Source organism: Sinocyclocheilus anshuiensis, unplaced genomic scaffold, assembly GCF_001515605.1.
Source record: "Sinocyclocheilus anshuiensis isolate Anshui unplaced genomic scaffold, SAMN03320099.WGS_v1.1 scaffold694, whole genome shotgun sequence".
Taxonomy (NCBI): Eukaryota; Metazoa; Chordata; class Actinopteri; order Cypriniformes; family Cyprinidae; genus Sinocyclocheilus; species Sinocyclocheilus anshuiensis.
Window position 1 is genome coordinate 922,354 of NW_015542477.1, and position 12,869 is coordinate 935,222.

Consider the following 12,869-nt stretch of genomic DNA (forward strand, 5'->3'; position numbering starts at 1 on the left):
AAATGTTTTATGTAAATGTTTAGTGTAAGTGAACTAAGTAATGTAAGGTCTTTCATAACACTACATATGCTGGGGTGTGAATTTGATAGGTGCTTGATATAAAATAAATGGTGCTTTAAAAAGTCCTTGAAAGTCATTGAATCTGGTGTTCATGAAAGAGTGGGAACCCTGTAAATCAGACACATAGATGCAGTGCAGTAAGATCGCATTTATTTGAATTAATTATGCTAATTATATCATTTATTTGAATTAGCGCGCGCGAGAGAGAGATGAAAGTTGCGTGTGTGAACCTGCGTCTAACCCGAAACCCGAAAGTATTTCGGAACCCGTCGGGCTCGGGTCGGGTAGCAGACCTCTCTATTCCTTTGATGTCCCTTTGAATACGTGTTCATGAATGTGTGTGTTTTTGTTTTTTGTTTTGTTTTGTTTTGTTTTGAGAATGGTTTTGCTTTGTATAGAGCGTTTTAGTTTGTTTTGAAAGTTTTATTTAATTCTGAGTTTTTTGATGTTCCAGAACTTGACTATTTTATATTAACTATTTTGTTTGGATTTTGTTTTTTTCTTTCTGTAGGGTGGAAAGCTAAAAGACGGAGCTCGCTCGGTCACCAGAACCATTCAGAACAACTTCTTTGACAGCTCGAAACAGGAAGCCATTGATATCCTGAGACTGGGCAGCACCCTGAACAGTGACCTGGCAGATAAGGCACGAGCCCTTCTCACAACCAGCAGCCTGTATGGTACGATTTACAACACCACAATTCAGGCTACGTTTACACAACAACGATGTAGTCAATAACAGAAAAGTTTTTCCCTTGCGTTTTTAAAAAGATTCACATATACACGACAACGTTTTCAAAACAATTCGTGTTTACACATATCCGCGAAAATGGCCAAAAACACTGTATTACGTATGCCAGGCCAGTAGTTGGCGCAGTCACCTTGTTAGTAAACAGTACCTGTTGCCGTGTGTATATGATGCGTCTCCGCTGTTGGTTGTAATATTGGTGAAGTAAATCCACACTTTGCTGAAGAAGCGTTAGCAAACTCTTAAACAGCAGCAACAGTACCATGTACTCCGCCATTGTTGTGTATGTTTGTTCGCGCTCGCCTTTAAAATCGACACGTACTGCACATGTCTACATACCTAACACGTACTATGCACGCGCATGACATCAGTGTTTTCAAAGATTCCCGTATTGGGTGTTTACACGGAAACAACAACGGTGGCGTTTTCAAAAACTTGCACTTTGAAACCCGTTTTCAAAAATATGCGTTTTCAGTCCCCAAAACGCCATTGTCGTGTAAACGAACAGGCAAAACACATAAAAAGTTTCCCGTTTTTGGCTGAAAACGTTGTCGTGTAAACAGCCCCTCAGAGTCAGAAATAAACCAGGGCTGTGGGGAAAAATGCTCGCAAAAATAACAAAAGTACACCAAATATTTAAAATGAGGGGATAAAAAAATGCCACTGTTGTGAACATAAGTACCGTTGTTGTTACAATTATGGACAGTTATTAAAAATGTGTTCCGTCAAGTGTTTATTGTTCTATAATATATTGTGCATTATGTTCTTTTGTATTTTATGATGAGTTGTTTTTATAGGTAACAGCCATAATTGTTTATATTGAAAATTCTTTTAATGATGAAGTTGAAGTATTTCACACAAACAGATTCACAGTGTGTTTTCATGTGTTAGAAAAACTTCCGACAAATTAACAAATATATTCAGATTTAGATATATTATAAAAATAGAAATATATTAGTAATATAATTAATTATAATATAAATCTATTAATAACATTAATATAAATCTATTCATAATATGAACATATCGTAAATGCATTGCCTATTAAAGAATAGATTTAAAATACCTAGCAAATGCTTGTTGAAATTACCGATTTTATGGACTTTACTGAGTTATAGGAGGTTTCAAACATCTCCACCTTTGGTATTTTGTGTTTGTGGTCACGGTTTATGGGATCAGTCTGCTGCAGTGGACTGATTTCATCCTGTGGATCTGGATCTGGATCTGAATGCATTTCCTCATGCTAGCGTGCTAATCTATGACTCCCAGCTGCTTTGGGTGTGAGATTAGTGTTGATCCAGAGGACTAATTCTGTTATCTGTCTAACGGCTAATTTTTAACCTCTCTCTCTTCCCCTCTTCCTTTGTTCTTTCTTTTTCTCCTTAATGCTTACAATGTTAGTCTCTGAGCCCATTTTACAGTCAGGTACAGTATACACAGACCAACCATAAATCCATAACTGTATATGGTTCCGTTTCATAAACTCACTGTTTATTTTGGCGCCTCTGACATTGTACAGTGTGTTTTTTCTTTTTATCATCTGTGTTGTCTTGTTTTAAATACGTTGTATCTTTTTTTGTCCGACTTTCAAGGAAATAATTCAGTCTGTTTGGTGTGTCTCAGTGGTTTGGTCAATGTCATATGCTCTGCATTTTCTTTTTGTGCACTTTCATATTCATATTTCATATTCTCATTGATTATTTGATGTAGGTTTTTGATAAGAATATCTCACCCTTTCTGTTTTAGCCTCTCCCAGAGTGCTTCTGGGCATGTGTCAGAACCACTTCAAGTACACACGTCCCAAAAAGATCAGAGTGTGTGTTGGTACGTGGAACGTGAACGGGGGCAAGCAGTTCCGCAGTATTGCGTTTCGTAACCACACGCTCAATGACTGGCTCATGGATGCCCCTAAGAAGGCCGGCCACCCAGAATTCCAAGGTATGTGTTGATGCAACATCAATGCAAATTATACTTTACAAAGAAATGAGGTTGCTATTGTCAGCGACAAAAAAAAAACTAGTGCAAATACTTTAGTGGCTTTTGTGGGTTTTGTCATGCAGATGGAAAATCCAACCCAGTGGACATCTTTGCTATTGGCTTTGAGGAAATGGTGGAGCTGAATGCTGGAAATATCGTAAGCGCAAGGTAAGAACTTGACGTTAGACATTTCAAAGTTCACTGGTTGTAGTTATATAGTAAGCAGAAGCTAAATTTCCTTTGGTCCAGTGGTTGTGATGTGCTACACAATACACTTTTCATTCAATCAGTATTTGAGGTTAAATATATTTGTCATGCTCTCATTCCTATGAGAACTATTGAACTTCTCTTTCTTCTCTGGTAGCACCACTAATCAGAAGCTGTGGGCTGCAGAACTGCAGAAGAACATCTCACGAGATCACAAGTATGTGCTGCTGGCCTCAGAGCAGCTGGTGGGTGTCTGTCTGTTCGTCTTCATACGCCCTCAGCATGCACCATTCATCAGGTATTCTCACACACATTTGGGTTCATTTTATTATTGACAAATCAGTGTGATTTCAGATATTTAAAAGGATTAGAGTTTATTATGAGATCTCATATTGTGTGTCGTTTTCCTCACATAGGGACGTTGCTGTGGACACAGTAAAGACTGGAATGGGCGGAGCCACTGGTAATAAAGGGGGTGTGGCTATACGCCTGCTCTTCCACACCACAAGCATCTGCTTTGTGTGCTCACACTTTGCCGCCGGCCAATCACAGGTCAAAGAGAGGAACGACGACTACAATGAAATTGCACGCAAACTGTCCTTCCCCATGGTAATTCATTTATGATGTAAAAATATCTGTTAGTTCTGTTCCATTTATGAACACATTCTTCTTCTTTTTTTAATAATAATTCTTATTTTTTATTACTGCTTATAAATTATTAATATTTAAATACATTGAATGTAAAACATGTAATATTATTTATATGTATTTTTATATAATATAAATAATAAAAACAAATATAAAAAATGTTTAAGTAATTATTATTTTTGTTCTTAATAATATTAACTACATTATAATAGGTATTAATATATAATTTATTATTTTATATGACATAATAAAAACATGAAAATGAAAAATAATAAAATGTTTAGTGTTATTAAATTATTAATAATAAGTTATCAATCTATTTATTTATTTTTAGGGCCGGCTCCTGTACTCCCATGATTATGTATTCTGGTGTGGCGACTTCAACTACCGAATAAGTATTCCTAATGAAGAGACAAAGGAGCTGATCAGACAGCAAAATTGGGATGCACTGATTGCTGGAGATCAACTGGTAGAGCAGAAGAATGCTGGACAGGTATATCAGGAAAAAACAGCTATATCAGTGGAACATGTCTTTTTTTTGTCACTATTTTTATTTCTCTATTTTATTCATATTTCAGGTTTTTAGAGGCTTTATTGAAGGGAAGCTGGATTTTGCCCCCACTTACAAATATGACCTGTTTTCGGAGGACTACGACACCAGTGAGAAGTGCCGCACACCAGCCTGGACTGACCGTGTGCTGTGGAAGAGAAGGAAGTGGAACTTTGATAAAACTGGTGAGAATTATATTAATAACATATCTTCAACCATCAACCGAACTTGAAATGCAGCAACAGATTATGCTTTCCTTGAAGAATTTTGATTAGATCTGCCTGTGTGTATTACAGCGGAAGAGTTGGAGTTGAATGTAGTAGGAGCCCCAGTGAATGAGGAAGATCAGTACCCATGGAGCCCTGGAGAGCTCAAATATTATGGTAGAGCAGAGCTCAAAACCTCTGATCACAGGTGAGAGAGACTAATACCAGAACCACAACTTTCAAGTTTGCACCAGCAATGTGTTTAGTGCCCTCCAGTGGGCCTCAGTGGTACTGCAGAAGGCAGTCAATTCATTTTTTTACTGTAAGTAATTGTTCAAATTTTGCATTTGTTTGTGTGGGCCACAGGTACTTTAAGTTTAGGAATCACTGTTCTTGTACCCTTCCCATTTATTTCTTGCAGGCCTGTGGTGGCCATCATAGATGTGGACATACTTGAGGTGGATCCAGAGGCCAGACATCAGGTGTATAAGGAAGTGATCGCCCTGCAGGGTCCACCAGATGGCACCATCCTCGTCTCTCTCTGCACGTCTGGTCCTGATGACTACTTTGATGATGCACTGATTGATGACCTGTTGGACAAGTTTGCTCATTTTGGCGAGGTTATTCTTATCAGGTACAGGTTATTTTGTATATATAATTTAATTCCAGTTATATTTAATCGCTCTTTAAATTGTTATATAAAATTTTGTTCGAAAGTAACAGTGAAGACATTTATCATTTTTCAAAATATTTCTATTTCAAATAAATGCTGTTCAAAGTTCCGTTCATCAAAGAATCTGTTTCCAATATTAATAATAAGAACAAATGTTTTTTAAGCTCAAATCAGCATATTGGAATGATTTTTGGAGTAATGTTGCTGAAAATTCAGCTTAGCCATCACAGGAATAAATACAATTTTAAAATATATTAAAATAGCAAATAGTAATTTTAAATTGTAATAATACTTCACAATATTACTGTTTTTACTCTATTTTTGATTAAATAAATGCAACCTTAGTGAACATAACATTCTCTGTAACATATGTGTATAAATATCTGTATATATACATAAATTATGAATACATATTTTTTTTCTTCTGAACAGGTTTGTTGAAGAGAAAATGTGGGTGACATTTTTGGAGGGATACTCTGCTTTAGCAGCTCTATCTTTGAGCGCCTCTACTGTAAGAGACTCTACTGTTAAGATTACATATTAGATATTGACAATTAAAAAAAATTCACATGCACATATGTATTGCATGGAACCCTAATATTGACCTTTTTTACCATCCCTCTTTGTGTTTGCATGCAGGTGAATGGTAAGACCATAGACATCCGTCTGAGGAGTCCAGGTTGGATAAAGAGTCTAGAGGAGGAAATGAGTGTGGAGAGAATCTGCGGCAGCATCCCAACATCCACCAGCTCCACCCTGCTGGCAGAAAACTCTGACATGGGAGAAGAGTATGACATGGAAGGTGTCACACCTTTTTGAGTTGCATGGTACCAAAATTCAATAGGAATCTATGGAACTCTGGAACTGTATGGAGTTAGATTTTTATCGCTGTGTTTACAGGTGATGTGGATGAGGAGATTGAGGAGATTTTACCCCAGCACCTGCAGCCTGGAGCAGGCATGGATCTAGGCGCGTCCCCTGCCACATCCCCACGCACCAGCCCCTGCCCCTCTCCTACCCACGGAGAACCTGCACCCCCCATCCGGCCAAGCAGAGCCCCTCCACGCACAGCTGGACCACCACAGGGTAGTGCTAGTATTTGACTGTATTCAACATGGACATACTCTTATGGATTTATATCACTTTTTGTCATTGTCTTTATTTTTAACTACTGTTCAAAAGTTTGGGTCAGTAAGATTACAATTTTTTGAAAGAAATTAATGCTTCTATTCAGCCATGATGCATTAAATTGATCAAAAGTGACAGTATAGACATTTATAATCTTAGAAAATATTTCTATTTCAAATAAATGCTATTCTTTTGAACTTTCTATTTTTCAAAGAATCCTGAGAAAAATGTATAATGGTTTCAAATTTTAAGCCGCAGCCTGAGCACCAAATCAGAATATTAGAATCATTTCTGAAATAATCCCAGAATAAATTACAATTTATAATAAATTAAAAATTTTAAAAAAAAAAGTATTTTAAATTGTATTAATATTTCATAATATTATTTTATTTACAAAATTGATTTTAATCAAATAAATGGAGACTTTGTGAGCATAAGGTTCTTCTTTTAGTAACATAAAAAAAATCTTACAGACCCCAAACTATATAGCTATATACAGTACATAAAGCATCAGTGAAGTAGAATAATAATTTTAATAATTAGTTCTCTTCTGTAACCCTGTAGTAGATTTCAATATACAGAGTTAAACAAAAATGGTAATTTCTCAAACTCTGGAACATATAAAAAATTCCAGTGCATTAATTTTCCTTTGTTTTTACACTGCAAAAAGGAAGATTAAGCCCAGCATCCATTAGAAGGGAACAGGCAGGTAAAGAGTGCTGTTTGCAGAGGTGTTGCTGATGTGCTTCAGTGGTTCCTGAGCTCTTATAGAGTGTGTGTCTCAAGGCTTCTGTGTGGTTTGCAGTGCTGTGAGCTAAGCTAAATCCCCCAGGCTGTTGATTTGACACTTGTGATAATAGCATGTTTTTTTCCTCTCTCTTTCGTCAGGTTCTCCTGTTGATGGTCAGCCAGCTGGAGCTCTCTCTTCACAGGGACTAGAGCCAAAACGTCCCCCTCCTCCACGCCCCAACGCCCCACCAGCCCGACCTGCACCTCCGCAGCGCCCACCACCACCCTCAGGTACAGCTGTGAAATCTTTGTAAATGTTTACACAGGCATGACAGAGTTTTGGGTTTAAAGATCTGTTCTTATCCCGAAGTCATGAGTTTTATCTGAGATTGAACCACCCGTATGAATGAGCGCACTACATATGTTTTCACTTGTTTTTTATTTTACTTTATTTCATTCATTCATTTCACAATGTCCTGTGGTTTCTAAAGGAAGCAGAAGTCCCACACCTGTTAGGAAAGATTCAGCAGGTAATTCTGTACATGAACCAGTGCTGTGTATTAGCTGTGGAATATTGGCTTAATGCTGTTTAGTGTTTATTGACTTGGTTAATTGCACCTGATATTAGGTTGGCATAGCAAAAAATGTCTGGCAGACTTTGGTTTGTCCGTTTGGTTGTGTTTCTTCATGCTTTTCCTGAGCCTCATTGTAAATTTGGCTTTTTGTGGTATAATATATTAAATATGAAATATTAAGTAATTATTTTGCCATGTGGATTTTGTTCTTCATTACTGATTTTTGTTTATAATGTAATTTTTGGAAACATTGTGAATTTTCTTTCGAAGGCTTTGCTGAGCCTCTCAATCTAGAGTTTGATGTGACTGATTATGAAGGTAATTTAGGTTTTAGACGTTTTTAGCAGTGTTTGTTATTGTGTATGATGATCACCTGATCACTTGAGACCTCCTGCACTTGCTAAGAGAAATTAACTATTGGGGCAGGGGTGTTTAGTTCATCCATCTTGCCATGATGCAGTGCATGAAGTCTCTTTTGGTTTAGTGTTTCAGTGTGAAGTGATGGGTTGAATTAGGTGAATTAGCTTTTGTAAAAAGAGAATGATAGAAATTATCTCTCCATCAGGTAAGGAGTCTGTTGGGTCAGATATATTTTCTCCCTAGCTAAAATAGATGCTACGAAACAGAAAATAATTTGTGATTTTTTTTTTTTAATAATTCTTCTCTCATGCTGACAAAAGGACAAAAAAGCCCAGCGTTAGCACGTGCAGATGCAGCTGGTGAGTTCTTACACACTCTGCCTTTGCTAATCAGCACTCCAAAATAACATCAACCATCTGTAACTGACAGAAGATTTCATTGACGGACATATTTGGGCCTTCCTCATGCCAGAATATTGTAACCCCAGGCTAGTTTCAACACAGAATAGAGCTACATTCTTTACAGGAGCATTGATCTGACGTTTTCCAGGCTTACTTTTAAAGCATCTGTTTAAATTTAGTATGGAAAGTATTGTTTGGTTTGTAGAAATTGTGCCAATAGGTTTACTTATATTTTTATTAACTTATTTCATATAACTATTACTGAAAGTTTGATTATTGCATCGGCTGTTTTTCAGGTCGAGGTCAAGCCACCGGATCAGCCCCTGGAGGCACCCCACGGCCGGTGGGTGGACTAAATTATATTTAAAAATGTAAAGAAAAAAAAGTAAAATACCATGTTAAAATTATATTTTTGGCTTTAGATCCCACCTCGAGCAGGAGTCATCAGCATCCCTCCTCAGGCTAGACCTCCTCCTCCTCCTGCTCATCCTGGGGCCCCCAGACCAATAGCAGAGGTGCATCCTGGGGCCCCACGACCCTCACCTGATAATCACCCTGGAGCTCCAAGACCCGTTCCTGAACCCCAAAGCAAACCGTCTGAACTCCCTCTGGGTTTGTTCAACACTTCTAATGACTTGTTAATTTTTCTTCAATATTTTTGTTTTATTATTGTTATTATTATGTTTTATAATGCTTTTTTGTTCTATAATGAACATTTTAGTAAATAGGATTCAGATTTTTCTGATTTTGATTTATAATAAGGTCTGTCAGAGTGTTTTTAGTATAATTGAGATACTATTATAGTTTTTATTAGTATTTTAAACCAGTTTTTTTTTTCTTTTCAGTTTTCATTTTAAGTTTAAAGGTTTAGTCATTTTGTAGTGTGTTTTTGCCATTTTGAGTTGTTTTTGTTTTTTTAAATATATGTCTATATAGTTTTTATTCATTTTCATTTCAGATTTACTTATTAATAACTTAATAACTAATTAAAATAAATTGAAAAGGGAAATGTTGCCTTGACAACTAGCTAAAAATAAAAAATTTATTTTGTTTAACATTTATTTCATTTCAAGTAACGAAAATGTTTTCAATGGTTTTAATTTTAGTTTCAATTTTAGTTTTAGTTAACGATAATAACCCTGGTGTCATTACACCATTCATGTTTTAACCAATAAGTCATTGTGAATTTCATCAAAACGTGTAACACGTTGTTTAAAATTACATTTTTAACCCCTTTTTACATCTGTAACAATACATATTTATGACTGAAACAGGATATTTAAAGGTACATTCAAAGGTACATTCACAACCTACAATTATTAAAATGATAGTAATAATAATTATTACATATATTATTGATAATGTATTTGATTATTATTTAATAATTATTGATTATTTATTGATTTAAACATTTCTTACCATTTTAACAACTTTCTATCATGTAATAATGCTGTGTGTCTGTCCATCAGGTCCACCCCCCACACTGCCAGGTCCCATGAGGCCTCAGATGACATCACCCATGCAGCCCCAGTCCATGTCGCCAATGCAGCCTACAATGCAACCTCAACTGCCCCCACCCATACAAGCCCAGCTCCCTCCACCAATGCAGCCCACCTTCCCTGCCCCGCTGATGCCTCAGCCTGCTCCTCAAGCGTCTGCTGGAGCCGCTGCCACCTCTCAGCCCGGACTGGCATCTCCCAAGCCTCCACCCCGGAGCCGGTCCTCTCACGCACTGCCACCTGAGTCTGCTCCTGCTCCTGCTCCTACATCTCAGGTTAGTCCTCTTTCTCTGCCCACATCTGCATGGATGTCAAGATCACAAGTCCAACATTTAATTGTGATAAAGAGCGACAGGTACCCACAAGAGCCCATCCTGGGGTCATTACCCAGCTTTAGGGGCCTCTTCTTCTTTTTCTACTTTTCTAGTAATATCGACTTTGTCCAGGTGGTTCTTATAGTCATGTTTCGCTCTTCTTGATGCATGTGTCTCTCTCTTTTACTAGCAGGAGCAATCCTCAGATTGACAGGTACTGGATTAAGTAATTTCTAGTCTCTACGTTGTCTTCATGGCACCATAGCCAGTAGTCACAATGTATGGGTGCTCATACATATAGGATCCTCCATGTTATAGTTGTTTTTTTCCCCTTTACATCTTTAATTTAACCTTCTTTTATTTTAAATATCAGAGAAGTGTAAACTTAACTTGAACCCCTTGACATTATTGTATATTGCAATTTCTAGAAAAAGTGCCAGGTTATGAGTTTAATGTTGTTCTGACAGGGGGTTCAAGGAAAGTGTCATCCAGTATTCGTTGTGGGTATTGTTTGTTTTTGTTTTTAACTGTGATATAATTGTTTTCAAGTCATTTTATGAGTAAATACAGCAGCTTCACTTTACCTCTAGTAGACTTGCACACTAATTATGTTTTTGATGTTGTATAATGTCGTTTTTTTATTGTTTCATTAGACGGTTTAATAAACAAAATTTAGATCTTTCTGATTTAGATTTTTTTTAAGGTCTGTCATTGCACCATTTATGTTTTAACCAACAAGTCATTTTATTAAAACTTGTAACAAACACATGATTTATAATTAAAAGTCAACATGAAATGTTGTTTTATGTCTGTAATGATACATATTTGTGAGTGAAACAGAATATTTAAAGGTGCATTAAGAAGTTTGGTGCCAATTTACTGAATTGTTTAACCTAAAATATCAAAAGAAATGTATAATTTTATTGTTACTGCTTGAATGTTATATCATTCATTTAAAAAAGAGTTTAAATTATACAGTATTACTTCAAAAATGACCCCCAACAGCCAAAGGGGGAAATTATTTGTCAGCTTTTGAACCTAAAATTCCCCAGACTAGTTGTTACTACTTCAGGCAAGTTAGTTTAGTAGAATAAAAATAAATAAATAAATAATGTTCCAAACAGCAAAGGTGTGACCATTTCTTGAAAAGCTTAGGAGGGTTAAGGAAGGTTACAAAGACCGCAATTTTTCCGCAATATATTTAATAAAATCAAATTTGATTTCATGTTGATTCTGCAACTTCATTGTGTTGTAGCTTCTCCCTAAACTGTAAGTTTGATTTCATATTGTAGCCCTTGTGTGTTTTCTTTCCCCAGGCCAAGGTCATGAATGGAGTCCAAAGAGAAGCACAATGGAATCTAGACCCCTTCGACATGCTTAACACCCAGTCCCTTTTCCAAAATTCACCGTTCTCCGCTTCCCTTCTTTGCTCCTCTTCCTCATCCACCCCCTCCCCTTCTTCTTCCTCCACGTTACCCAGCTCCCTCTCCCTGTTCTCAGCTCCGGACACCAGCAGCACTCCATGTCTCCTGCCTCCCCCTGTTCCCTCCCGCAGCAAATCCCAGGAGACCCTCCGTTCATCCCCCAATCCGTTCCTCACAGAAGCCCAGCCCAGACCCAACAGCACCAACCCTTTAACTGGCAACTCGTTGTCCTCCCCACGCCGATCGCTCACGCCCGATTTCTACACCCAGCAGCAGGCCCAAGAGGCCAGGTCGGGCCTCAACAGGGCCATGTCAGCTGTGGTTCACAGTTCAACTCTTCCACCATCGTTCTCCAGACAACAATCCTTAGTTCCTGCTCCAGCAGTAGCCCCAGCCAAACAAACCCAAAAGTGGGTCACATTCGATGACGATTCAGACTTCCTTTCAATGAAGGCTCCATCCGCAGGTGGGACCGGCCCGCCCCTTATACCCACAGTCTCATCCGTTCCCTTCCCACAACCCCAGAGCAGCCTCCCCAGCTCAGGCTTTGGCATGGACAGCAACTGGGCGTCGCTTCCCACTTCCACGTTTCCCACAATCCCTCCTCTGATCTCAACCAGGACTAATACCAGCATCAAAAATGCCCACATCCCTTCCAGAAACGAATTCACAGAGAGATGATACAGCGTGTATGTAAAATACAGAGAAAATATTATTGTGTATCTATAATACGAGTATGGTTTGTATAATAACGTGGTGTTGGAAGTGTTGACCCGTTTGTCCGAAATAAATCCAACCGTTTCTTTTAGCCCAACGTAGATGGGAAACCAAGAGGAAATCAACACAGTATGTTAGTATATTTTCAGTTTTTAAAATAATGGGCAAAAAACCTGTAATTTGCGTATTAACCTGCATATACACACATATGTGTGTAACATTTTACACTTCAATGGCCAGATTTAGTTTATTATACATTAGGCCGAAGATTTAAGCTACATGATCAGATGTAAAAAATTTACAAATATTCAATTATATATCTCATTGCGATTTCAATTTCATCCTCTGCTTACCCTCATGTCGGAGCACAGAAGATATTTTGAACATATTTTTTGTTTTTTTATTTGGACCCCATTGACTTCCATTATATGGACAAAACCAGTTGAAACATTCTTCAAAATATGTTCTTGTATGTTCCACAGAAGAAAGAACATTTAAACAGGTTTGTAAAGACATGAGAGTGAGCAGTTGATCATTTTTTGGTGAACTATCCCTTTATTCTGTAACCCAATGCAAATAAGAAAACTTGTTATTATCAAACGCACAGATTTAAAATGCCTGGCTGTGTCTGACGTGTTCTACGCCATCATATCCGT

At 37.5% G+C, this 12,869-nt stretch overlaps 1 protein-coding gene across 10 annotated transcripts in view; it reads left to right on the plus strand.

Annotated features, from left to right (window-relative positions):
• The window catches only part of LOC107693927 (synaptojanin-1-like), a 23,372-nt gene extending 10,742 nt beyond the window's left edge, over positions 1 to 12,630 (plus strand). The window contains exons 12-34 of one of the 10 annotated variants that reach the window (XM_016493483.1): positions 572 to 737; positions 2,207 to 2,230; positions 2,552 to 2,743; positions 2,866 to 2,950; positions 3,147 to 3,287; positions 3,406 to 3,598; positions 3,972 to 4,130; positions 4,216 to 4,372; positions 4,484 to 4,601; positions 4,815 to 5,027; positions 5,499 to 5,577; positions 5,706 to 5,868; positions 5,967 to 6,152; positions 6,865 to 6,903; positions 7,083 to 7,214; positions 7,415 to 7,453; positions 7,769 to 7,816; positions 8,179 to 8,217; positions 8,556 to 8,602; positions 8,682 to 8,871; positions 9,729 to 10,033; positions 10,263 to 10,286; positions 11,389 to 11,469. In XM_016493483.1, the coding sequence (XP_016348969.1) occupies positions 572 to 737; positions 2,207 to 2,230; positions 2,552 to 2,743; positions 2,866 to 2,950; positions 3,147 to 3,287; positions 3,406 to 3,598; positions 3,972 to 4,130; positions 4,216 to 4,372; positions 4,484 to 4,601; positions 4,815 to 5,027; positions 5,499 to 5,577; positions 5,706 to 5,868; positions 5,967 to 6,152; positions 6,865 to 6,903; positions 7,083 to 7,214; positions 7,415 to 7,453; positions 7,769 to 7,816; positions 8,179 to 8,217; positions 8,556 to 8,602; positions 8,682 to 8,871; positions 9,729 to 10,033; positions 10,263 to 10,283 (2,736 nt within the window). In that variant the 3' untranslated portion in view covers positions 10,284 to 10,286; positions 11,389 to 11,469. Of the gene's footprint in view, positions 1 to 571; positions 738 to 2,206; positions 2,231 to 2,551; positions 2,744 to 2,865; positions 2,951 to 3,146; positions 3,288 to 3,405; positions 3,599 to 3,971; positions 4,131 to 4,215; positions 4,373 to 4,483; positions 4,602 to 4,814; positions 5,028 to 5,498; positions 5,578 to 5,705; positions 5,869 to 5,966; positions 6,153 to 6,864; positions 6,904 to 7,082; positions 7,215 to 7,414; positions 7,454 to 7,768; positions 7,817 to 8,178; positions 8,218 to 8,555; positions 8,603 to 8,681; positions 8,872 to 9,728; positions 10,034 to 10,262; positions 10,287 to 11,388 lie in introns of all 10 variants that reach the window. The other 9 variants (XM_016493484.1, XM_016493475.1, XM_016493477.1 and 6 more) reach the window with 9 other exon arrangements.
• The last annotated feature ends 239 nt before the right edge of the window (positions 12,631 to 12,869 follow it).